Genomic DNA, 27,066 nt, shown 5'->3' on the forward strand with positions numbered 1-27,066 from the left:
TTCCCTTCTCTTGAAAAATTAAAACCAAACACAGGGCTCAGAAAATGTATTTATTTAAGGGTAGCTCTCTGGCTTCCCTAACTATATCCTTTTAATTCAGAACTGAACAATCGTTTCATTAGATGACTTCATGTGTAGAATCTATCTATATGAAAAGATGTATTTCCTTAATAAAGTGTATCAATCCTAAAATAATTTTGATAATAATTTTTTTATGGATAGAAAATGCAGTTCAGTTAACTTTCTTCCATACGTTGTAATTTATTTATTGTGCATTTTGGATTATCATTTGTAAAAGCTGCAAACTGTAGTGCAACGGTTGTGTATGAGGCTAATATGTATCTAACAACTAATATCACAATCGATGTAATGTTATTGAAACTTCTTCTTCGGCGAATTATGAATGTGGAGCTTTCTATTGAATGGCTCCATGCTTGCTGCCCTCCACTTCCGTTTCATTTTCACCATCGCTCCCACTTCCGCTGCCGCCTTCCTTTCCGTTTTCCGTCGGAGGCAGCAGCTCAAAATCGCACAACAGGGAAAAGTGATCCGATGGATACTGGAAGCTGGGCGTGCGGTTCTTGCCAATTTGCTCTCCGGCCGGAAAGTCTAGACAGTTTTTGATCTGAAATTTGACATAAATATTGTTAAATAAATTGTAACCGCTTGCAACTATTTTAGTATCCCACCTTGAGGCGATCGGGTGTGTAAAAAACGTAGTCGATGGTGTGACATTCCTCGCCCTCTTCGCGGATCTTCCAGGTGGTGTAGGGTGGCTCGCGTTTCATCGATTTCGCGACGAACTCACCGACATCCTCGCTGGGATGCAGTATCTCCACGCGGTCTAGCTTCACGTCGGCATAGGCGCTGCCTAAGCGGAGGAGATCACATCCCAAGATCGTGGCATAGATGGGCTCCACCGGTTCGGCATTGAAATCGCCGCAGAGCAGCAGCGGTGTATCGCCGGCAAACTGCTTCACAAACCTGATGAGATCGCGGCCCTGTTCGTTCCGCAATTTGGCCAAAAGGGCGCCATGGCGGGCCTTCAAGTGGGTGGTGGCCACACAAAATTCCCGTCCACTGGATCGCATACGCAGCCGAGCTGCGATGGCCACCTGGTTGCTCTGCACCCGCCACACTTCCAGAATCCTCGTGTCGTATCCCTGCAGCTGCAGTTTGTCCCTCTTGTAGAAGATGGCACAGCCATCGGGTCCATTGTTCTGCTCGATGTACAGGCACGGGGAATCCGGCTTCGGGAAGAAGATGCCTGCGTAATTCTGGCTACCCAACACGGTCTGCAGGAACTTGAAGTGGTCTACCTCCTAATTAAATATATCACGTTAAAGTGTGACTGTCTTGAAAATTTTGGGGTGCTGATGTGAACATACTTGCAGACAAATCACATCGGGCTGGTTCTGCAGAATTTCCTGGACAATCAGGTACTTGCGGTGCTCCCAGGTGAGAGCCTCCTCAGGACAGCGCACAAATCCATCGTTGTGCTGACCGAGAGCTGGGTTTCAGATGAAGAAATCGAGTTAAATGGGATACAATTAAGGTATTTGTATAATGATGCAAATTGTTTAAACATATATAAGCATATAAATACTTTTAGGCACATACTTTGTGATAGGATGTTCCACTGCAGCAATCGAATGTCATCGCCCTCAACTGGCGCACTGCAAACTGCACAAATAGATTAGAATAAAGCCCTCGGATAAGACAAGGATGCATCCCTACCCCTCGACACGGAGTTCAGCTTGAGGCAGCGCAGTCCGTCGGCGACATCCTCGTCCGCCAGCAGCGGTTTCAGAAAGCCGCGGGTGAGCAGCGATGGCTGCTCGATGCCACCGCCACGCAGTTGCTGGACGTGCTGGAGGAGAGCCGGGGTGCTTAGACCGGCGGGCAGTACCAGGCCATCGTCCTGGGAGTCCACATTGTTGATCTTTGGAGCCGAGTTAAATGAGCCCATTCTGCAATATGATTAGGTGACTCAATTAGTTTACAGTCGTTGCACAATTAACTATATAAAAACTCGACTAAGCAAACGTGTTTAGCACTCATTATTCGATTATATTTTGCTATTTTAAAACACAAAGATGCACCCAATTGTGAAAGTCTTTAAATGTGTTTTCTTTTAGCATTTCAATCGAAAACAAATTGATAAAAGCTTCTCGCAACAAACAAACAACTTTCAGCGCATAACACCAAATAAACAACATCAATTAAATACATATCATTTCACATTTTCTGGTACTCACAAAGCATCGGGTTTTCTATATAGAATTTTTCTCAGTATTATGCTGAAAATGAATAGACTATGACTATGACGCTGACTCGTATAAAATTTTCCCATTTTCACTTTGCTGCAAGGAGTTATTTGTACGGAGTAAGTGTTTTGTGTGCAGGGAAGAAAAATAGTGAAAATTGTTAGGTTTTCCAATCAGATTTGATCAATTTAAAGAAAACAATAAAACACAAAAGTGAATAATTTCGAAAATGGGGGATTGGAACAAGGAGTTATTGATATAGTGCTCAGTTATTCAATCTGACACAATCACACACAAGCAAGCTTAAAACCATTTTCAAAAACTCTTTCTCAACTATAGATATATTTTCTATTCTTTTCAATCATTGTTGCTAGGTAGCGTATAGCAAGTAACTATATTTTGGTTATGATGGAATGCATGATTTCACTTTTCATTCAATATTATATCTGTACTTAATATTGAATGATTAACTGTCAGATAGCAAATCTGACTTGCATTCATCATTGATTCCTTTATCAAATGAATCTGACTTCCTGAAGCTGGACTCGATCACACTAATCTGCGTAGCTCACAGCTAAATGTGAGTTTTCATATTGCTGGATAGAACGTTTCTGGTTTTCATGGGTCCCAGCTCACGGCAATTAGCACATATGCTCCGATTCTAAGAAGATTACCGGACATTAGAGCGGGGTATTAGATGGGTGCAGGGGCAAGAGGTGGGAGAATCTGGAACGCCCACGCGACGATAATCCCGCGAAACAAAAACAAAGGCGAAAATGTCGCTCGGTCAATAGCTTCGCAGCTGTTCGTCTGGTTTCCAACGCTCCACGAGAGAATCGAAACCAGTTCCCGCCGGGGATTGGGATTGAATGGCGAATGGCGACTGGATTTGGGGCTTACGGGTTTCGGCATGTCACCGCAATCAATCACCCGCCGCCGGTGGATCAGTTGTCCCCCCATCCTACATCCCACATCTCGGATCGCAGCCCATCTCACCTGGTCAGCATCACTTTTTGCAGATATGCCTTGCGATCGTTTTTGCAGGGCGCCTTGTTGGCTCGCTTAATGGGAACTGCTGGCTCCATGACTGCGGCAGGATCAAAGGATTTGGATGTTTTGGATTTCGAATGGGTTTGTTTTACTTTTGTGGGATATGTAAGGTGGTGACTTTAGCGATCTTTGGGGGCGCCGGAACGAGGTGCGCTTGCAAGCGACTTTGGCGAAACTGAATGCCAACTGAAGTGCGGGGTTTTATTAGAGAGATCATTCGCGCTGGAGGCAGCGAAAAGATCGCGAGGAGAGCACGCACAAACGGGTATTTCGCATACGAGATGTATCTGCAAGATACAGATACCGATACCGATACAGATACCCCCAGAACGAGATCAATACGTTCGGCTCACGTGTGGAGAGCTCCCGCGCCAAAATGCTAAACAAAAGAACGATTCTATAAGTACGTCGGACCGACTGGCTGTCTGTTTGGCTAGCTGGCTGGCTGGCTTGTTAAATATTTATGGCTATCAGTTAATGAAAACAAAAGTGCTGTATGTATGCATGGATGCAAAAAAGTGGAGAAAATAGCAGCCAGCATCCCATGCCAGCATCCTTAGATAATCAATGGCGCTGTTGTATGCCTAAGCAGAATCCCAAATGTTCTCAAATGCAAATTGCGCAGACAAAAGATACAATTGTATCTGCACAATTTATACAGCAACGCAGTTACATGCCTAATGAGCTGCCCGCCCAAGCTATATAGTAGCTATATCTGTTGTATCTCTAGCCGATTTTCTGCCTATACCGGGGGTAGATTTCGTTTTCAATTTCAATTTCTTTTTCGATTTCGTTACCTGGGAATCGGAACGGCCACACGTCTTGCGAACGTCTTCGATGTGACGATCAAACGCGACGTTTTCATTAGAAACTCCATTTTGAACTGTTTGTGCAAACTTTACGCTTGTCCCAATTTAAATATCACTTTCAGTTTGCTATCTTTCGGTGGCTGACTTTAGAACTGGGATTCTTGGTTTCTTGGTTAGATATTAGGATAACTTGAAATGTTTTATATTTAGTGTCAGTATGGCAATGTCAAAGAGACGCGGCCCCATCTGTGTTTCCTAGAAAGGTAAAATGATTACGAGGTTAATGTTTAGTAAATAATTAAATTTGCTTTCTGTTCGCTGAACGTCACTTGCAAAATGCCCACCAATCTCGTTGCGGAATTTTGAACTTGATTTAATCAAATTAGGCACGTGCCGAAACACTTTCGTGACCCAAACGCAATTATTGCATTCATTGATAAAATCTTTTTAGTTCATTTACACTGATATAATGGCAATTTAGTTGCCACTCATGAGTTATCACTTAATGGAAAGGCATCAAGTAGTCAGCTTTACGTTAGATAGGCTAATAATATCGATACTATAGCGCATGGATAACAATGATTGGTACTAGTAACTAACTCATTAGAATTGCAATTGTTTGAATTAAGCTTTTCAATAAATAAGTAGATCACAAATATTCTAATAGTGCCGCTGCTATACTTTATATTTTTATTAAATCGGTCGTTTTTCCGCCTTTCCTGGGACACATCTACATATGTATATACTTGACTACCTATAATATACTCGTATACTGTCAGTTTTGTCATGATCACTTTCGCGCAAATTGTGCAAGGTTAGTTTTTTTTTGCTCTCGGGGATCACTTGTTGTTGCTGCTGTTGTTGTTGTCGTTATTGTTGATTGCCGCTAAGTGACTTTGAGGCCTGGCCAATGGCTAAGAACACTTGACACGCTGCCAGCCATGAACTTGATTTATAAGCGCGACAGCCTATGGTTATGGTATCTGGCATATATGGCCCCTGTAAGAAACGAGTATCTCACCTCACCAGATACAAGAGCAAATCGCGAGGCGGCTCGAACTCAAACTCTCCCATTCCAGTTGCAGCGGCGGAACTGCTCTGGCCGAGATTGATATCGATACGGGGGCTGGCCACGCCCAGCTGTTCGTCCATTTCCATTTCCTTTTCGAATTCCAGTTTTCGCGCCGCCAGGCGCTGTTTCATCTGAACGGTGGAGGTCATGGCCGAGGTCTTGGCCACAGCTTCCGCGATCTCGTACTCCCTGAGGAAATCCTGACGCACACCATCCAACGTGAGACCTTGTGGACGTCTGCATTCGGGACCACACAGGCGCTGGCACATCTCATTGATAGCCGACTGGCGATCGGTCAGATGGCCGGGTGCCGTTTGGAGGCAATTCGAACAGGGTATCTCCCTGTGTCGATCACCAGCCAGTTTTCCATCGTCCTCGTAATGATTGGGTGGCGTGTAATCCTCTTCGTTGGGCGAGGGTGGCTCATCCGTAACACTAAACAATTGCGGTGGCTTGTCATCCTCTTCCAGCAGCTCGGCTCCATTGTCACTCCTACTGTAATCCAAAGGATTGGACTCCAAATTCAGCAAAAGAGCTGTCACTGGCATGGCCTTGCCCAAGGCCGGCTGACGGCGATGGCCATAGTTTTCGCGTAGTCCCGTGGTTTTTTGATCCATTGTCACTTCTAACTGCTACTTTTGAGCCAGTTTTGGTCACTTATCACTGGCCCCGATGCGTATGCGTAATATGCGATGCACTTCTGGCCGTTTAGAACAGCCAACAATTAATACGCGCGTGCGTTGCCTTTCCTTATTTATATCTTCTGGCCGACTCTAGTCGAGATCGAGGCAATCAAGTGCCAACTGCCAGTTGCTCAGTTCCCTGATCGGATCGCTCTCTCTCTGTAGTTTCTCATTAAAAGAGCAGACAGATTGCCGCTGTTCAGGCATTCAGTCATTCAAGTCATAGGTTTAATAAACGGCATGAAATTGAAATTGCCGCTCTCGTTCGGTTTCGTTTAAAGGCAAACTACATTTTGTTTGATTACTTTCCAAAATGTCAAATTTGTTATTAGCAAAATAGAGATTTGATTTCGATTGTCCAAAAGTCAGTCGGCAGCAGCTCAATGCCCAATTATACTTTCATCTTGACGTGACTTTAAACTTGACCCGATGAATCAGAATCAGTATCAAAACAACAAGCGTTGTTATTACTTCGAAATCATAACCACTCGAACTTTCTGCTGCTTAAGGTTACATCGAGTGCGAAATAATTGCAATATATCTCAAAAATTGTGTTTACACAACATGATAATTAAAGGAAGTACTTAGTCTTGAGCTTAAACAATAATTTCTAATCAATTGTCAACGCGTTTCTTGGTTTCTGGGTGAAAATGCCACACAGGAATTCCGTATTTCACAGACTCAATCAATTACAGATAAATAAAGAACACTTTTCAATCAGCTGCGATTGATTAATTAAGCTCTATGTCAGCTGCCTGACACTCGACTTCCACACAAACATAATTAATTTTACGCCTCAGTTTGTTCCCTCATCCCAAATTGCAATCGAAACCGAAAGAGAGGAAAGGCAAGAGCCTCCAATGCTAATTTGTAGCTAATAAATTATTATGCACTTTCATGATTTGCATTAATTCAAGAGCAAATTGATTGCAATTCATTTGGCTGATAAACTAAAAGCCAATTGAATAAACACAACGACTTCCATTCATTTCCGCAATACGACAAGTTATGGTATCTATTTATCTCTTAAATCTTTTGAAGTCAATTGCAAATATTTGTGAATATTATAATTAACTGTATTATTTTTAAGTTATAGCGTTTTTTTTGGCAATCGAATTGAGTACCATAAATTAGGTTTTTTATTTAATATTCTCATATGTTTTAAAAAGTTTTTTAAAATCAGCCTAAGAGTAGGCAAGAATTTTAATTTTACATAAGTTTTACATTATGAAAAGTTTGTTAGACATAAGAAACATTATATATATACAATTGTTGAGTATTTTAAACCCTTAAAAGTTGATAGATAAGTAAACAGAATATTAATTAGATGTCAAACTATTATGAAGAATAAATGGTAAATAATTTGTCTATTTAAATATTAATCGAAGCGCTTGTATTTTTCTATTCAACAAAAGTTTGCCTAGTTCTATGTTTGCTCAGCTGCTATCGAACTTGATCTACTTCAATGTTTATGTACTATTTTTTTAGCTGTACATACCTATAAGCCTCGAGACACTTTTAGATGTAGCACTAATTAAATATAATAATCTCTTCCCCTTCCGCAGGTGTGACTGCTCTACAAACGTTTAAACGGACCTCAATTTTTTCTGGCAATGCACTGCGGAAAGTCGAGCGAAATCAACAAGAGCAGCGGCCGACATTGAGGTTTTATTTATACGGCTATATGTACATACATATGAACCTGGGGATTCGGCCAAAATGCCACATGAACTTGGCAACAGGTCCGCTCAATTTATGACAGGCCTTTTCCTCGTGGGAGTGATAAGGGGCATTCGTGGTGCGAAACTATGTAAGTTTTTGTTAATTCAGCTGACTATATTGTAGCCAGACACCTGCTACCGCTGACCGATCGGGTCATCGATTGTTCATTTGATATAGACTAATCTCAGAGCAAACCAAAAACGAATAAAAAGGGAAAAACGCCAGGGATGTGATAACCTTATCAGGGAGTGATACACACGACTAGCTGGGATGCTCGACTATCAGATGACCTGTACTTGTTCCAGATGTTACAAAATATGACGATTGAAAATACGCAAGCCGTGCTATCTCACGATGCTTACTCAACTGATTTATTTATATTTAATGTTTCTTATCACATTATGCGGGAACTCTTATCTAAGCACTTCGATTCCTGTACCGCAAATCAGCATATTCCTTTAGTCTCGGCATTTGTACAGGGTATAGACAAAAAGAGTACGCGATTATTTTTGTTATACAACAGCATAGCGACAGATTGGGACATATACTCGCAGTACATGTGGTGAGTTTCGCAACGGCACTGGCTTGGAAAAAACTGGTTCTACTCCGGCAAAAGCTGATTCCATCTGGAGGCAAAATGAAACTTGGACCGCTTTTCCGAGCACTTTGCAAGTGGTTCAGTGAAACAAACTGACTATGTCCTGCATCCCAAACTCACCATTTTGCAGCCTGCACTACGGAGCACTACCACACATGGTTAGATGGCGATCGATGAGTAACCAAAGTGTCCGCCGAGCTTTCACGCGAACCGAGGTGGCGTCTAATGCGGATTGACAGGGCGGTTCAAATGCTCTGGCGAGCTGAAAAGAACTAAACGCGATGGTACGTGCCTTGCGACATTTATACCAACGCTCTCAGCGCCCGGCAGCTGAAGCTGATAAGGATAATGCAAAAGAGACCTCTCTGTTTGTCTGGCCGACCGAGGCAGCCACACCATCGTTACACCATCGGTACACCAACACCATTGCACCATCGGCGCTCTCTTGGATTCTTGCTCTCCACCTAATTATCGTAATAAGTTCAATGGCTCACTCTCTCAGGGTTTGTAACAGTAGTGTGAATTCGGTTTCCATTCTAATGGGCACACCCTGCGTATGAGTGATGCAAAGTATTTAAGCGGTTAATAGCTTCTAGATTTGAAGGTTGCTGATAGTTTTATGCCGTTTATAAAATTTTCGACGTATTTAAGCTACTTCTTACACATATTTCATTCAAAATGTATCCATAAATACCTGATTTGTGTTTTTGGTGAGTGAAGATAGTATTAAATTTCGCCTGTTAGTAATCTTTCATAGAATATATATATTTACGAATTCAGACCGAGTGTTTAATAAAAAAAAGAACACAGGAGGTTATTTTATTTATTATTAAAAGTTTTATTATTTCCAGTAAAGGAAGAACAACTAGAGCCTTTGGATTATCACTAGGTTGGATAATGGACTTCGAGGTTGAAGTGGGCTTAGCAGTGTTATCGCGATTGATAACGTACTCAGAACTGAACTGATGTATAGGGACATGTTTGGGTTTATATAGGCGGATTGGGATAGCTTAAGAGCGAAGTTTAAGAGGATAAAGTTATCAACGTCTATTCTCCCGTTAAGAGAGGAGCCCCGAAAAATAGGAGTAATTTGAGAATCCTGAGACGATTGTGTGGGCGGAAGTTTTTGTTATTTCAGTTGGCTCGCCAAGTGATCGAATGTTTAGGGGACGTGGACATTGGCTCGCCCCAGAGTCTAGACTTTGGACTTCGGACTTTTGCTCTTTGCTGTGCGTAGATGAAAGCTAAGCATAATCGAAGGGCTCTCGATCTTTGAATACATTTCGTACTTAGACATTAATGTGTGTGTGTGATTGTTTACAATAGTGTGTGTGGTTGTGATTGGGGAGTTGTGGGTGTAGATATGTTACTATATGTATTTCCTTATTTGGTTTATAAAAGCGAGACTCCAAGGGGATCTTTACAGGTCTGTAATCTTTAGCACATTTAAAAGGCAATTCCCAATTGCTTTCCCCATTAAAAACAAAGACCCAAAGACGTCGATTAAATGACTCACTTGGAGTGCCCACTTACTTTGTTGGACCTGAGTGGGTCAATTCTGATCAATTTGTAATTTGCGCTGATAACAATGCCAATGACATGAGGATCGTGTCTGGTCTAGTGTCTGGTTTCGTGGGCATATCTTATCGGCCACATTTATAACGTATCAAACCACTTGAAAGCGTTTCGCCGAGCATAATTCGCTCGTGCGGCTCAGTTATAAAACTTTCAAACGGAATGTGATTTACAACGTATCGATTAGAACGGGAACAACCAAAAGTGACGTAGCCCGGATCTTGTTGGTTTCATTTAGTTTGGGGCGGTTGGTTTTGCGTAGTTATCGCAAATCCTAAGCTCCCAGTTGGCCTGTCAAGGTCACTGGTGAGTGTGAGTCCGTTCGCTGATTAGGTGGTGAATACAACTATTTAGTTCCATCATATATGGAGCTGAGTGTATTTATTACTTTATTACGCGCAGACAGTGGTCTAGCCGCTGAGATTAGATAAGGATTTCGAGTGGACCAACCGCAGCCTTCGGTATTAAGTTAACTTTTTAGTTTATCTTCTATACTATGTGGTCCTAATTAAGGAGGTTTGTTTGTTGTCATGTATGCCAGTCTGGTGGTCTCATACTCGCACCTTATCAATTGCCCAATGGAATTGACGAACGCGTGCCGTTCACATTATTAGAAAACATACCACCTATGTACATACATATTTACGAATGCAAATCATAAATACTTAAGCGAATATTTTGGAATTTGAACTGTTTTCTATAATTCATAGTAAATATTCTAATCTCATGTTTTTAACGGATTGTATGAACATCAGTAAGTATAAAACCTATAACTGAGTCAGTCCTTATAAGTCCTATACAGGGTAAAAACTTTATTACATGCATATCTGATAATTATGGATTAAAAGATAAGATAGCTACTGCCCAATAAACTTACATATCTCATTTCAAACATTCAAAGAGATAGATTAATTGGTGATAATACCTCTTGTTTGCACATTAAAGCTGATTGGTTTATAAATGAGTTTACTGATCGATTGAAATAATGTTACCTTACAAACAATCGCAGGCAAATCGATATATAATTGATACTAATAACAACTGAAAAGGACATATAATTTGCTTTCACAAAATTTCCCCGAGTCAGTAACGAATGCGCTCAACAAGTGGAATATTTCATGGACGGAAAATTGCGGTCAATTGTAATGAAATTACGGCTTCCTGCAACAAGGGATATTCACTTTAATCAGAAAAGATCTTATGTGCTCTCGTTGTGAATTACATATGTGTACAACTCCCTTTTCAGCTGAAGAGCTCACCAAAAAACACCCACACAAAAGGACAGTTATAGTAATTAAAAACCCATTTCTTTGCCACACAAACATACACATACACACGCAGGCAATTGGGTAAATTACAATCTCCACATGGAACAAAGCACATCAAATTTCCTAGCGACCTCAAACCCAAACAAAAACGTGGAGCTTCTTTGGGGTATTTTAGTGGTGGTGGGGTGGTGTGGTGGGGTTTGAGAGAACGAGCGAGAAGAGCACACAAAGAGCGGTTGCCTCGTTCCCGCTCGTTCTCGTTCTGCTCGTCAGCAGATTGGAGCAAAATTTGTATTTTTGTGTAATAAACTGCAGGTCCGAAAACAAACCACATAAACAATAAAGAAGAAACTGAAGGAAAACAGCAAACAAAGAGCCAGATGCAAAAGCTTGATAAAGGAAAATTTAGTGTATGAAAAGCAGCAGCAAACAACGAATTGTTTTCCGTGTTGTTATATCAATAATCTTCAAGATTTCCACAATTTCGAGGGAGGGAAAAGGGCGAAAAAAGGACAAAGCCCGGCACGCCCAAAAATCAAAAGTCTGAAACTAATATTAGGTAATTGGTGTCACTTACAAGAGCTTCTTGGCGAATTTGTAGAATGCCACCAGCAGGTAAACAACTGTGGAAATTAGCTTCATTTTGCACTCAGCCCTTTGTTTTAATTAATTTTATATGGTGAAAACTAATTTGTAAGTGCCGTAAATCAAAGATCACTTTCATCAAATCGTATTTTGAGACTTTCGTAAATGGTTTGGTTGGTTTGTCGAAAATTTGGAAAAAAAACACGATACCGAAAATTTGGTTAAAATTTCACTATCAATGTCATTTCCGCGTCGAACACGTTTTCCACACTAAGCGGGCACCACGAAAAAAAACTTGGAAGATAACGCTTTCTGTGACGTAGGAGAAGAGAAATTGGGGAGGTAAGAGAGAGCGAGAGTGCAGTCGGCGCGAATTAGTATTAGTATTGGTGCCAGGCGGAAGAAAGTAAAAGCCAACTGAAATGAGAGATGTTTGCAATGCTGCACCGACGGTCGAATGCGCTATAATAACAAAAAACGAAGAGAAAAACCTTATTTAAAAATATGGACATAAAGTTATGCTGAAATATAATAGAATTAAAAACAACATATATTGGTCCGTTTTTAAAATGTTTATTGTTTTTTTTAAATTCAAACTTTTAAATATTTTAAAATAGTCAATATACTCTGTTTGTGGTGCACAAACTCACGTCCACTTGTTGTGGCAATAAACTTCTGTGTGGGCGTAGTAAGAGTAGAGCTCAAGAGAACTCATGTGTGTCTTTAAGAGTAACACAGAGCTTTCGTCGCTCTGTAAAGCTCTTTGATTTCATCAGCTGTTGCAGTGCTTACGACATTCGTGTAAGGCTGCGTAAAAACTTTTAATAACAGTTTACATTGGCAACTAAGCAGTAACATTACATCTTAAGCTATGTCAGCAGTTAGCAGAGCTACGAAATTCGAAGAACTATATCCTTATGTAATATTCCCGATCGATCAGAAATTCGATGGCCTATAGTCGTAGGCAGGTCCCATGCGAATGGATATGTTGACGGGTTCGTTTAAACGCTCTGTTATCAGCCTGAAAGTGGAACATTTTTAACAACTTTGTTTATATCAAGTTAAGCACATATATTATCTCAAAGATGTTATCTGTTTCTAATTAACTTTTTGTAGGCTCATGCTGATGCCTTTAAACTGTCTTCTTGAATAACATATGCTTATTTTAAACTAAAATCAAAACGTTGAATTAAATAAAAACGGTATTAATGCTACAGTCTTTTTTCCGAATTTATTGCTTAAGAAATAGGCATTTCCTGTCAAAAAACTTAAATTTAATGAGTTTTAACTTAGAAGGCCCAATCTAGCAGGTGTGTACATAGGCAAACCTTGGCGTAAACAATAACAATGGGCTTATCTAGGCACTTGATTATACTATATGTTTATAATGCGTACCGTTTATCTGCCTCGCTCTCGCAACTCCGATAGCCTTTCCGGCGGGCCGATTTGTTAAGACGTAACGATCGCCTCAGTTCTTTGGGCAGCGGCTTATTCGTTTCGCGGCGGAGAAAACTTCCGAATTTGTGGCACTTCTCGGCGAGATTCTGCCACACCAGCAGGATCAGACGCGTGTGCCGCGAGGATGAGGACGAGGCTTTGGAGCCTTTGTTACCACAGTCGCACAGCTCGGTGGTGGAGACAACCCACGACGACATTTTGACACTGACTGACTTTGCAGAGCCCCTTTGACAAACGCCAACGGCCACTTGGCCAGCCAATTGATAAGATTCCCAGTTGGCAATCGAAGCGATTCAATGATATGCCGTCGTCACTAACCAAGTGCCGGATATGGGAGACAAAAAGACTAAAACTGAAGCAGTGCAGATTGCAGATTGCAGCTGAATTAGCACCGCATTCAGTATTACAGAACATTTCGCAAAACCAGAATAATTCCCTTTGCCATGAAAGCAGACGGAGCCTAGTTTCCTGCCCGAGGGACAGGAGTCGGCAGTTTTGATTTCGAAATGAAAACCCAAATGCAATGCACTGAAAAGGAGTATCTGCATTTTAATTTGCATAATATTTAAATTAATTTGTTTCCCTTTGAAATTAATATATATACATATTATAATTTACATATTTTTTGAACTTTTAATCATAAGCTTTGTTTCATCTAAATTGATACAATACTGGTCATGAAAATGCTGTAAAAATTGTACAAATTTTTCTCCGTGTACTTTCTGCAGTTATGAATTTTGGCCATTGAACATTTTCAATAAAAGTCTCTGTCTGATGTCCAACAGCCCAATAGTCAGCCTCTTTGGGCGAGTAAAGGATATGCCCACTGAGAGCATGTCCTGTAACAAAATACAAATAGATGCGTTCGTCCGGCTCCCATGTGGCCAACACCTAGGGACATTTTTGAACCCCCCCCCCATTCCACATTAGGAGGCGCCACCCCCACCCTGCTACGCCCATTTTATCCATGGTATCCATGGCCTGACCATGGGTATCTGTATGCCACCAAAATTGCATGCGGTCAAATGATGTTTGTGTGGAAGGGGGTTTTTTGGCAACAAACCGGCGTAGGTCCAGTGTATTGTTAAAAGCGAAATTCGTTTATTGCCATATTCTTGCGATTTTGATTTTGAAACAACCAAGCTGATTTGCCTGTTCTCGAATTCTTTACGTTTCGTCTCTAAAACTATATTAAAAATTGATAAACAAAGTCATACAGTTGTAACATTTTGTTAAAATATTTGCTAATCAAAGAATCATACATTTTTATGATGCCACACAGGTATTTTATTTTAATATGAATACAAGGATAACCACTTCCATTAGCAGTTTAAAACCATTTACAACTATCCATCTTTCTTCCAGCCGCACTTATTGATCGGAAAAGTGCGGGAAAATCGGATGACAGACGGCAGTGTCAGGTCTGCAAGGTTGTCCAAGTCTTGGCTTTTTCCTCACCTGCGGGCGGATTTGTGTCAGCATACCTGGGCGGAGACTTGACAACGATGCCGAGCTGGAATACTTTCTAAATTCCATTTAAATTCTGAAAATGCCGAGCAGCTGGCGTGAGCTGAAATCCTTTATGGAATAAACATAAGAGCATTGGCTGCTGATTCGGGTCCTGATGCTTTGATAGCAAATTGAATTGCAATAAAGGCAAATAGCATATTTATTTGGATATTTCTTATTCCATGTAGTCGCCGCATTCATTGTCATTTTCCCCTATTTTATCTCCCGCTCCCCGCATTGTCCGCTCGTTTGTTGGCTGCACTTTATTAAATTTTCAATAAACTACAAAGCGAGTTTACATTTGTTTGGCTTCTGCATTTGAGCCATGCCCTCCATTGCATTGGCCTCCCTTGATATCGGAGTGCACTTGTATTTATGTATATGCTCGGCCAAGGGATATTTTGGCAATTTAAATATTTTGCATATTTTTGCAGTAATTTAGTTCTGTTTACCGTTGTGCAATAAAATTCTGCAAAATATGCAAATATACTGTTGAACTTACTCGAATCAATCAATTCGACTTTCCACTCGGCTAAGGAGGAATCAGACCCGGTATATATTTAATCGAAATGTTAGCTTGGCAAACTATATAAACTATATACTAAAGCATATTAAATATAGACAGTCAATCAATATTTTACTTAGTGGTTTTAATCAGTTAAACGAAATGGAAGTATAAGACTTTCATAGTTTTTTAAACACTTAAAATGCCATTTTATCTTGCCGTTCAAATGCTTTAAAAGATATTAGTTGCTTTCTAAGATATTATACGGTAAGTATAACTTTAAATATTCTTTTACACTATCCCCTTTATCTTGCTATCCCAGCCTTCAAACAGGATCTTCTTTTTTCGCGTGCCATCACATTAAGGGCCCACAACTGACGGCCGGCAGTGTAGACAGTGGGCGAGATAAATGTATGCCCAATGCTGATGTGCATGCAAATCTACATTTTTGGACGATTGTCAGAGGCGGAAAAGCGTTTGGTTTAGGGTCTGTGGGGCCGGTAGACGGATGTCAAGACATCACACTCGTTTCTATGTATTCGGGGGCTTAGCATGCGACACCCAAGCTAAATATAATGGCAGGGGGCGTGGGGAGGGCCAACTACATGAGCGCATTACAAGCACTAGCAACAACGGCAAAAGCAGCATAAATGTGGCGAAAAAACAAAAAAAAAATATATATATAAACAGCAAGAAAAACGAAAGAAAACAAATGAAAGTTTATGTTATAAAATACCAAAGTGTGGTGGCACAATCTATTGGAGAAAAAAAGCCAAGAAACAACAACAGCCATATGAGATGGGAGTGGTGAGCTGGCGTGGGGTGGTGCAGGCATAAAATAGCGTATAAGATAAAGGATATGGCCCAACCCCCAACCCCCAACCACCCAACCATCAACCCCTTGCCCCAGTTTTTGTGGGTTAGCTGGAAAATTGTAGCAAAAGTCAACATATGGCGTTAAAGAAGCGAACGTGCAGCGAATCCTTGAAGTTTTCTTTATATTGCCGCAGCTTTGGAATCTACTCTCTCTCTCTCTCTCTCTATCTCTCTCTTTCTCTTCATCTATTTATCTCGCTAAGTGTATAGTACTATCTCAGTCGCGCATTTAATTTTTTTTTATAAATATTATATTATATTATATCTATATAAACTATCGCAAATGTCAAAGTTTCCATCTAAACTATTGATATTGATTTCTATAATTCGAGGATGTAGTTATGCTGGCCCAAAAATATCCCCCTATCGATTCTGCATAGCGAACTGTTGTCCCATTTTAAAGTGGGAATAAGCATATCCATTATAGCCCATTTCACATATCGAAACCGCAACTTTCGGTTACCAAACTCTCTACCCCAAAGGCCTGTCAAGTCTTCAGACACCAAATCCCATCAGCTTGCGAAGGCCTAAGAGTGTGGGAATAATTCAGAAGATTTTTTCCCCACATTTCCTACCCGTGCAATCGACCGACCATTTGGCTTAAATATTTTATGCAAATTTTCAATGTAATAAAAATTGTTCCTCCTCCGGGCAACACTGACACACACATGGCCGTGCGGGCAAATAAAAATTGATGCCAATGCCGTTTGTCTTTCAATACATTGTTCCAGCTTCCTTCTACTTTTTTTTTTTTTTTTGGCATTCCAAACCGACTGAGCGAGTGTACGAGTGTGTGTGCAATGATTTTCAATATGTCGCAACTCTCGGGCCGAACTTGCGCTATCTGTCCGCCCGCCAATACCCGATACCCGATACCCGATACCCCTTAACCCATACCCCTTAGTCCATGTCGCCCATCTCGGACTTGCCTCAGAGCAGCTTGGAACAAATGCCGAGTTAATGCTTTGGCATATAGTATACGTCGCCAACGCCGATGTCGACAATGAATGCCGCATGGACATGACCTCAATTGCGTTGGATACTCGTACAGCCGCACACAGACGGGCACATCTGTATGCACATATATCGGTTTGATCGACATCAATACGCAAGGGCCGTAATATGTGTTAACCCGCCAGGACCTCGTGTCCTTTCGCTCGCCAATCGAGCAGCGCGTCATCTCGCTCCCGCAACCGCACCGTGGCAGGAATAACACATCGCCATCACTGTCAGCTTTTAGGCTGACAAGTGCGAGTGCGGCATTACGAGACTTTGACGTCGATATCGACAAGTGCAGTAGTGGCAGTAGCAGTGGGACTACACTGAAAAAAATCCGGGTGATTGCTAGTGAATATTGCGAAAAAGGAGCACCAAGCGAACTGTCTTTTAGATCTGCCTAAAAGAAAGCTAAGAGAAATGAAAGCAAGTGCAACTTTAAGTATATTTACAATTGAATAGTACGCACTTGCATTTCGCAGTGCACTACTCCTGCGACATTCCGAATTTTTCCTTGGTGCATCTTAATCCAAGTCAATGCCACCTCGTCACCCCATGCCACCATTTCGGTTTAACATATTGTCAGTTGGATTACGTTCGCCTGCCATTCTTCTTGTTGGTCTGGGTTCGGATTTCTTACTCCATCTGTGCTCTTATTTGGCTGTCATGAAAATTGAGGCGTCGACACTTTGTGCCCAGGTAGATTCCTAGCCCATCACAATCCCACACTCGACGGCTGTCGCACTCGACTGTCTGATGGGTTCGTTGTTTGCGTTTATGATGCACTTAAATTTAATATTTAATTTTAATGTATTTCGCCAGCAAGTTTTTCCATGGGTAGAGCATGTGTTCGAATGGCACACAGCAAATGTGGCCAGCACAGTGGAAGGGAATAGGTTAACGAACTACCTTTTGAGAGCAAACATGGTAACGAAATTTAATTATCGGTTGCTGAAAATTAATACATTGAAACGCGTAAAATTCCCATATTTTTTTAACATATTAAAATCGGTTTGGAATCCATGTGAAATTAATTAAATGTAAGTATTTAATGTGGGTGGTGAACAAGTTCCAGCTTAATAGATTGAAAATGCTAAAAGTCAGTGCAAAATCCGAGTCCTTTGTTCTTTCACATTTGTTGCATACTTGCTGGCGTTTTGATGGTCTCCCATTATGGATTGCCATCTCGTCCTGATCGTCCTTTGTTCTCGGCGGCGTGTGGGCATAATTCCAATCAACGGCTTGCATCGATAAGTACATAACACTTAGCCAATGAACCATCGAGACCTATGTACATACAAATATATTATATATATAGTATGTGTCTAATGAGGGTCCTGACTCTAAGCTACCTGCCAAATTGGCGAAAGGCGGGAAAGAAAGAGGCAAACATAACTTTGAGTGTCTCGTAAAATTTTCAATTATCCTAAATGATTAACTTTGTTTATTACAGCCGTTGAAAAAACCGGGTGAAGTGGGCTGGCGGAGCCATCCTCGTCCTACCGCCGATGGTGGCACATCATTTATCAGTTTCTGACTTGATTCTATTATTTATTGGCACTCGAATGGAAGTCGTCGGTGCTCACGGCATCGTCGCAATTTCAATTATAATTATGTGCAAATCGTAAAAAAAACGTGAAACAAAAACACAGTGTGGGTGGTGGTTGGCCCATCTATAAGATACAAAATCACTTAGTGGAGCGCAGAGGGCACACACACACACACACGTACGCATGAAAAGTTTATGGCTTACAAAAATCGTTAATAAATTAAGCGGAAATATATTTTCCTGCCGTGGCTTGAGGGTGATTCTGCCCCTCTTCCTTCTTTTTTTTTTGCAAATAATGCTTTTTGGCTCTTGGTAATGGTTTTTTAATTTTAGTGTCGTTGAAATTATGGTCTAAACAATAATTTAATAAGTTAGGGTCTTATGCTGCTGGCAAAAGAGCTCCGTGGGCAGCGTAAACAATTTTCATTTTTAGACCCCCATTTTCCACCACCCTCTGCCGCACTGTTCATATTCAGTGGCAACATTGTTATTTATATGCCCTAGTTGGTTGTTCCTGTTGTTGTTTTCGTTGGCCAGCAGGTGGAAAAGTTATTTCAGTGGGTGGTGTGGTTGGATGGGAGGGGGGGAGTGGTTGGGGTGCTCTTCCTAGCCAGAGGGTTGAAATAGTCGTTTGTATGCGAGAGGTCTGTTACTCCAAATTGTTTTCCACCCCCACACTCCCGCCACAAAAACCAGGACACGCACACATAGCCAGCGGTTATTAGCTATTGAGCATACAATTGACTTTCGCACAAAAGTTGTACCTGTTGGATTTTAATGAATGAATTTTTCGGATCTCCCCATCTGAAAACTGGAACTGCATTAGCTCAAATGTTGTTCATTTGCCTAGGCAGCTAAGGAATGAAAGTTAACAAATAATTGAATTATTCAAAATTAAACCGCATCACAAAGATCAAAATTTTTAAGATTAAAGCTACCTTCTTCGCCGCATTTAGCCAACTCATATATCATACTGACATTCGCTCCATAATCGAGCTAATCAAATGCAATTTGTTCTAGTTACTTTCAAGGAGCGACTGTCAGGGGCTGTCTTCATCCAGGCATTTCCATTTCGCTGAAAAATCCCCAAGAATATGAAACCGGCAGCATCAAAGAGTGGAGCTTACGGAGTAGCAAACAACTTTATGGCTTGATTTTTATAATATGTAATTTCATATTTTATGTTAGGCTATGCTGGCCTGGCCAGAAGGCTAGCAAGTTATTTTTTGCATACATTTTCCAGCATTATGCTTTATGGTTTTTTACGATTTTGTTTTTTCCCGCTTTGGGGTGAGCCGGGAAAATGTTCAAATGGATAGAGAGCCAACCGAATGCCAACGAAACGATGACAAGCCCCACATGCCATGTATCCCCTGTGTGAGTATCCTGACATTTTGGGTTGTTAGAAAACCAAAAAAAAAAAAATGGAAATATATATAAATAAATAAAACCAACTTCAAGGCAGAACAAGCACAGAACAACACACACACACACATGCAGAAACATAACCAATTTGTGTCATCATAATTGTAATTATTCGTTGTCTGCCCCGCCCCCTTTCCACCGCCGCCCAGCACATGTAGATGTCTCGCTCTCAGCAGGAGATGGCTGTCAACTCTTTTGCCTGCCAGCAATGTGGCAACATATTAAGCATATTTCGCCCAGCTCCAGAAACATATATCCAAAACATATGCAAACGGCAGGATTTTAAAGAAATTGTTATGGCTAAGAGCGGAGGGGCGATGGCAGGTGAGCTGATCTCGGTGGTGGGCAGGAAGTCGAGGTAGACAGACATGCCAACCATTAATTTGGAAATTAATTTGGTTAAATGAAACTTGGCCTTAATCCCGGTGTAGAATGATTGGCATTTCGCTTTAGACAGAAGAAGTTCAACTTGAAAAAGGTTAAAAAGAAAGTAAGCCACGAAAAGGTAAAGTTATCGAGAAGACCTTTGCAGGCAATCAGCCGGAAAAGTCGTCATTATACTCTTACTTATGATGTGGAACATTAAAATGGGCAGGAGTATGAATTTTCAAGTAAGCTATATTGAAATCAACTTACTCCTTAAATCCAAATCGTATTCTTTATGAAATATTTAGAAATATATTTAGTAAAATTTAAATTTGGATTAGTGTAGACTAGTAAGCATAGGGTATTCTTATGTTCACCACTTGAGTCTATCTCCGTATCCAGTGATTATGATTGCCTGAGAAGTATTTGCCCTCTGGCATCGTGCAAATAATCACCAATGCCCCCGCAAAAGAATTTCGAAAGTAATAAAAACATCAAAACAATGTTTGATAAAGAGTTTCGTTGCCTCAGCTCGCAGTCGGATTGAAAATAAATAATAAAAAGGACAACTATGTGGCATTTAAACCCAAAAAAAAGAGGAGAATCAAAATCAAACACAAAAGGAACGAAAATAGAAACGGAGATAAAAGTACAACCAACAGCCAATAATGATGGCAAAGTCAAGCTGCATGAAACAATCAGTGAGGCGGTAGCCATGTGGTAGTAGGGGCTAATGGGGCAGGAGCGAGTGAATGGAACTCATAGCCAAGCAATCAGCGCATAAGCACGCCCTGTAATCAAGCGTGGCGCCCGAACAGGGACCCCCTAGCCCCAAGGACCCTCCTCACTTCACGGAAAAGTTTTGCAATTAAAATTCGAAAAGCAGGGATGCCGAAGAAGGAATTAAGAATGTTTCGCCTCCACTTTCGGTGTATAGTGTGGTTTTTGAAAACTACTCGATATAATTCTAGCAAATTCTAACTGCTAAATGTTAAATTATTTTAATAAAGCCTTAAATATTTTTTACCCTGACCAAGGGAGAAGAATTTTAATTAAGGCTGTTCGGTTGAGGTCAAGGGAAAATGACTTGGAAATATTTGAGCGCATGATTCGTGAAAACCGCACCTGAAAACCGTAGAAAAACTAACACCAAATTGATTTTCAGCACAATGATTGAGAATTTGAAGTGTGGCACTTAAGCATATCAATCATACGCAGTGTGGGCGGGTGATAAATTTCGATATTAGCTCACAATTAACATTAATTTGCGTGATAAATGCACAAAATCAATTACTGACTGAGTTGACACATTTTAGCAGTTATGCGCAATTCATTAAATATGCATTTGTTTCAATTATGCCCCACGTACCAAGTGCCACATATATATGCGCATACGTATGCCAGGCTCTACGATAGAAATTCTTTAAAGTTCTGCCCATAGGTGTTTCACAAAGTTATTTTCATGCTAATTACGAAACCGAGCCACTGACAACTACAATCGCTGCCAAGCCAGCGAACAAGATATATAGTAGTAACACAAGGAGAGTCTTACATGCTTATATGGCCACTTATAAGACTGTTGAAGTTGCATCACTTAGGGCATTTAAATTTTCAAGTTTTAATGCAAACCCAGCCGGGCTGACACACATGCAAATGCAGGCATGCATATATGAGACGCAAATTAACTTATAGCAACATCGTCTTCGTTTTCGTCGTCATCATCATCATCATCACCATCACCATCGCCATTGTTGTCGTTGGTTGCCGTTGAAAACGCTGGATAATACCTAAGGTATACAAGTACCGAAGCTATGGGCGGTGGGCTTCTGTGGGCGTGGTCGGTAGTTGGGGCGACTGAGTGGCTGAAACGGTGAGGTGAATGGCTGAAGTGACACAGTTGTTGTATCCAAATGTCTTGACGAGGCTGCCAAAGCGAGAAAATTGCACAATCTTACACAAGCTGCGTGTAAACCAATGGATGCTCTTTTATGAGAGCTAAATATAAGTATCATATAGTTAGATAAAGATTAAATGATCTGACTGATAAATTCAATAATCATTTGGATTGATTAAATAAAAAAGTAACAGTTGAAAGTTAACAAGTTAAGTTAAGTTTATATTTAAGAAATTACCTTTTTTTTTGCTAAAATATTTATTTCGAATAAAAATCTCGGCATTTATGTGAGTGAAGTTGCCCGCCCATCAATGTTAGTGTGCATATGCTTTTGCATGCTCACGGGCGTCTCAGTGAAATTGTGGCAATTCCAGCGAAAGTACGCGCATGCAACTTACTTTTTGCCTTGTTTTCATTCTTAATTAATAATTAAGAAATAAGCTCAAGAAGCGAAACGGAAAGCAGCAAAAGGAGGCAATGCCAGCAATTTCATTCTTCTTCGCTATATTGTTGTTCTCGAGTGTTTCATAACTTAAGGCGCACAATTCGCGTGGTTTAATTAGCCAGTTTTGAGGGCTTAAAGCGCAGCCAGGGCAACGGCGATTGCAACCTGCGATTTAATGGCAATGCCAATGGCTAACTAATTGCCGGGCTAAGCCTTCATGCATGCTTAGCACTGATTCATTTGCGGCTTGCCGTTTCATTTCCCGATCCGCCTTTCATTCAAGTCAATAAAATGCAAAATAACCAATGAGCTCGACAGAGAGAGAGAGAAAGAAAGCGGAAAATTAAATGGAATGCGAGTGCAGGGGAAACCTCATAAAAATGTAAAAATCCCAGCTTGGCGCAGCACTTAAAAATCAAACCGCAGAGTGTGAGACCGGGATGCCAATACATAACCGAGCGAGATGGCAGTCGACGCACTTCCGGTTTAATTAAACGGAAACTGATTTAATTGCATATTTGATGAGCTACGAAGCGGGCGACTCGAATTGTGGAATGTGCGAGAAGCTGTAGCCGTAGCCCCAAACTAGTGGCTATATGCCATAATCCGCCCAATGCCACCCCCCCACCACACCTCCCCATCCATCCTGACGCGCTTAGTTATGCAACAGAGTAGCGGCCCACTTTCTCCGCCCACTTCCAACCACGCCCTTCCCCCCCGCCTTTTCGCTCGCTCGCAAGGAATGCGAAAAAGATTCTGGCGCCTTGTCATAGGCAACTTGATGCTTTGAGAGCTTAGCATAAATTGTGATGAATACTAAAAAGGCATTTTATTTATGCCTCACTTAATTACACACACAAAGCGCCGGAGCAAGCAGATTTAGTGAGAGGGGCAGCGGATGAGGAGACGAGGAGTTGGAGCATCGAAAGAGCAGCTGGCAAAATCCTCTCCAATGTCCTTGTCCCCTAAGCGTAATAAATAAATAAAATGTTCGTGCTATTTTCACAGGCCACCAAAGGACATCTTTGTCCTGCCTAACAAGTGTTCCCGAACCAGGAGGTTTATACGTACGCATTTCGATTGAATTCAGTTATAGAAATCTGTGTTTGCAAAATTCTATATAATACTGAAGCTAATATATTTTTGCATATATATATTGCATATTTTTATATTTAATATATAAATATTTATTTATTTATAAAAAGTATAAACTAGTAAATTATATATAAATTTACGTATATTAAGGCTTAAGCGCATATTTAAAAAGAGTTGCAAAATTACTTTTTTTTTAAAAAAAAAATGTTTTTTTTTATAAATAGTAGAGCGTACATTGTGTAGTATTTAACTGCATTACAAATCGTTTTTCTGCATATTTTCAAATTGATTCCATAAACGTAGTTGGCCTGTCTTGGGAATGCTTATATATCTTCTTTCTCCGCCTGCTGGTTAATTTTTATTATTTCCTCTTCACACCACAGCCACTGGAATTGGTATTGGACTCCCGACTCCGACTACGACTACGTCTTCCTTGATCGTCCTTGGCTGGCGAGCAGCTCCTCCATTCTCGCTTTTAATTTAATGTGCGCATTTTTATGAACATGTTAATTTGATATTCAATAAAGTTGGTTTGATTTTCGGCTTTTAATGGATTCTCGCATTTAATGACATGGCGGTTGGGTGCCTCGCAGTTTTCTCCTTCCTCCATTTCACTCGGTTTTAATGCTTGTCACTTTCGCAACGCTTCGCTGGCGATGGCCAAGGAATCCAGACTCCAGATTCCAGATTCCCGATCCCCGAGTCCTTGCTTCGTAGTCCTGGGGTGTGAATTGCGGTACAGCTTGTTGGATTTCAGATTTATCTGCGAATCGGTTTTCGTATTGAAGATTCGCGGGGGTTCTTAATTTTATATTTTCAAATCTGTGCATGCAATGCAATTTCGGTTTCTGAAGGCTAAGTGAATTCAGCAATCAGCTGCGAATGCAAACGCGAAACACCGACATCCATTGAAAACTATTTTACAAAAGTTTTCGCACTTAACTGGGCCAAATTTCATGGCCATCATAAAGCGTGCCAGTTGGCCATGGCTTATAGCTCCTCTTTGGCGTTAACAGCCTTTTTCGGCGATTCGTGGGGATTATGCGATTTTACGATTTGAATGCACATTATCGAGTAATTATGCGGCATCAAAGGGTGAGTGCCCGAGTGTCCATGAATAGCTGAAGAGATGCCTCGACTCAAAACTCCACTCAGTATGCACTCGGCAATTTTATGAACACTCAAAAGCGCTAACACACAACGTTAACAGACTCATTAACTGCCGAACAAAGCAAATATAATTTCTAGACCAATAAACTCCTGTCCACCCCCCATTGGGTGGGTCAAAAAAAAAAAAAAATGAAGTGGGTTGGGGATGAGCCTTCGGGCCAGGCGGAAGCCACCGAAGAACAAAGCAATGAGAAGACAAGAAAAACCAACCACTAGACGAGGAAACGAATGAATGAATGAACGGCGAGCAAATGAATGGTTGCAAATGGAAAGAATCCTTTTATTACTTTGGCGCGGCAACAGATTTCGGAGGCACAAAAATGAATTTAGCATAAATGAAACATTTTTACGAGCTGCCATTACGGCCAAAGCAACATGACAACAATAAAAACGCTCAGGAAAAATAAAAGAAGCGCTGGAGGAAACCGAATTGGATGGACTAAAGCAAATCGAACGACTGAATACTGTGGAAAATACTATATAAATATAATGCGAGTAAAACTATAAAGTAAATATATAAAACTTTATTTGTCTAAAGCTTAGTAAACAAATATTGAATGGCTACGCAGTTTGGGATATTGATGTAAGTTAATTTAAGCATGAAATTATAAGGTACATTTTTAGATGATATGGAATAAAACAAACCCCTCTGAGACAGAAAGTTCTTTAAGACCGATGAAGAATGCAAAAAGGAAAATAAATATTTGACTAGATGGAGTTATGGGCAGGCCAAAGTCTGTGTCGATGGTAATGAACGAAATATGCCTCACCACATGAAAATACATACGCTTGTAGCCACATATATGGATGTAGATACATATATACATATATATGCCTGCTATATAACAATGTCAGCAGCCATGGAGACACACAGTTGAGTCAGATAGGTCTGGGCAATAAAAAACATCATCGAAGCCATTTGTCAAAAGACAACACAGCGAAGCGAACTGATGATGAACAAGTACGAGGAATGAGATGTACATGGACGAAAACGAGAACGGAGACGTTCGGCATTTCGTATTCATTGCCAAAAATCACAATAACAGTCCCTCCGTCGGCATTTTATAGCACTCCAAGTGCTCACACCTCTCGGTTGCCACCCAGCATCCTCCACCCTCCTCCAACCACCTCCATCCACCCCTCACAATGTAACAACGCCGCGAAGTAGGCAATGGACAGACTCACTAACTTGTGTCCAAACACGCGCGTCTACAAAGTGCGTTTGGCCTCGAACGGACCGCGAACTCCCGATTCCCGACTTCCAACTCCCCGCTACGGAATCGGGAATACGTAATATGGAATACAGAGTACGGACTGAGGAGCAAGGAAGACGGGCCATGGACCCGGACACGGACATGGACCCGGGACCATTTTAAAGCGTGCTTGGGACTGGACGAGAAAAACGCATAAATAATCTTGTTGCTCACGGCTGTTGAAATGGCGTGAAATAATAAAAGAGACGTGAAAGCAATAGCAGACCCTGCCAACGGACTTGAATATCAGTGCTGGCAACTACTCTGGCCAAAACAAGCACAAAAAGTTCTTGAAAGTGGCGATAATCTATAACTGAAATATGGTAAATGGAAGATTGAGAGCTGCAGTTTTTGTAAGAGTAGTGTAACAATATATATTGTATAGAAGTACTAGATACATATCAAGATATCCTAATAATTGCTACCTTTTCAGCACTGTATTCTCTGTTTTATAGCCAACTTCCCAGCACCAGTTGGTAGAGAGTAGAAATCGCAATCGCAATAGCGGTGGCAATAGCAATGGCAACAGCAAAAGTGGAGGGCAGGACGTGGCCCAAAGGTTTTTGAGTTGTTGCTGTTGCCGTAACAGTTACCGTTAGTGTCGCGCCGCTGGCTATTGTCGAGAACCGGGCTCAAATCGCGATTTTAGTGGGCTACAATCGAAGCGGCAGCGATTTTACCCCACTGAATTAAGTGAGAGCGTAGATTGCGTATACGCAGCGTGTGCCCGGAATGCCATAAATAGGTAGTGCTGTGAATGACGTTGATGTAAGGATGGAAGGACAAGTCAACCTGAATAGGTCGTATCTTTATAGAGATTAACAAGACATTAGCCATATTGAAATATATTTTAAAGAGGCATGGATAGGATTAAACAAATTGCTGAAATATGGTCA

At 41.0% G+C, this 27,066-nt stretch overlaps 2 protein-coding genes across 8 annotated transcripts; both read right to left on the bottom strand.

Annotated features, from left to right (window-relative positions):
- Positions 1-236: 236 nt before the first annotated feature.
- LOC116801625 (nocturnin) lies at positions 237-11,896 on the bottom strand. Of its 7 annotated transcripts, none has more exons than XM_032722373.1 (8): positions 8,322-8,479; positions 4,115-4,381; positions 2,259-2,363; positions 1,738-1,970; positions 1,621-1,683; positions 1,389-1,510; positions 690-1,322; positions 237-625 (listed from the first exon to the last, which is right to left on the bottom strand). In XM_032722373.1, exons 2-8 carry the CDS (start codon positions 4,192-4,194, stop codon positions 416-418), a joined length of 1,446 nt encoding a protein of 481 aa, XP_032578264.1. In that variant the 5' UTR covers positions 4,195-4,381; positions 8,322-8,479; the 3' UTR covers positions 237-415. The 7 variants fall into 7 exon arrangements, with proteins under 7 accessions (XP_032578264.1, XP_032578266.1, XP_032578265.1 ...); XM_032722375.1 differs by having other exon boundaries at positions 2,259-2,300; positions 8,322-8,478; XM_032722374.1 differs by lacking the exons at positions 4,115-4,381; positions 8,322-8,479 and adding an exon at positions 11,622-11,896.
- Positions 11,897-12,193: 297 nt separating this feature from the next.
- On the bottom strand, positions 12,194-13,308 carry LOC6606869. Its single transcript, XM_002031627.2, has 2 exons — positions 13,025-13,308; positions 12,194-12,650 (listed from the first exon to the last, which is right to left on the bottom strand). The coding sequence occupies exons 1-2, from the start codon at positions 13,282-13,284 to the stop codon at positions 12,566-12,568; spliced, it is 345 nt and encodes a 114-aa protein (XP_002031663.1). The 5' UTR covers positions 13,285-13,308; the 3' UTR covers positions 12,194-12,565.
- Positions 13,309-27,066: the final 13,758 nt, after the last annotated feature.

Source organism: Drosophila sechellia, chromosome 3R (genome assembly GCF_004382195.2).
Source record: "Drosophila sechellia strain sech25 chromosome 3R, ASM438219v1, whole genome shotgun sequence".
Classification (NCBI taxonomy): Eukaryota; Metazoa; Arthropoda; class Insecta; order Diptera; family Drosophilidae; genus Drosophila; species Drosophila sechellia.

What these genes read in the sequence shown, in the direction of transcription:
- LOC6606869 (XM_002031627.2), bottom strand. Translation starts at nt 13,284, where the DNA reads ATGTCGTCGTGGGTTGTCTCCACCACCGAGCTGTGCGACTGTGGTAAC. An exon ending in GAGAGCGAGGCAGATAAACG is followed by an intron (nt 12,651 to 13,024) that starts GTACGCATTATA and finishes TTCCACTTTCAG; the next exon opens with GCTGATAACAGAGCGTTTAA.
- LOC116801625 (XM_032722372.1), bottom strand. Translation starts at nt 5,815, where the DNA reads ATGGATCAAAAAACCACGGGACTACGCGAAAACTATGGCCATCGCCGT. An exon ending in TTGCTCTTGTATCTGGTGAG is followed by an intron (nt 1,971 to 5,147) that starts GTGAGATACTCG and finishes ATCATATTGCAG; the next exon opens with AATGGGCTCATTTAACTCGG. An exon ending in GCTGAACTCCGTGTCGAGGG is followed by an intron (nt 1,684 to 1,737) that starts GTAGGGATGCAT and finishes CTATTTGTGCAG; the next exon opens with TTTGCAGTGCGCCAGTTGAG.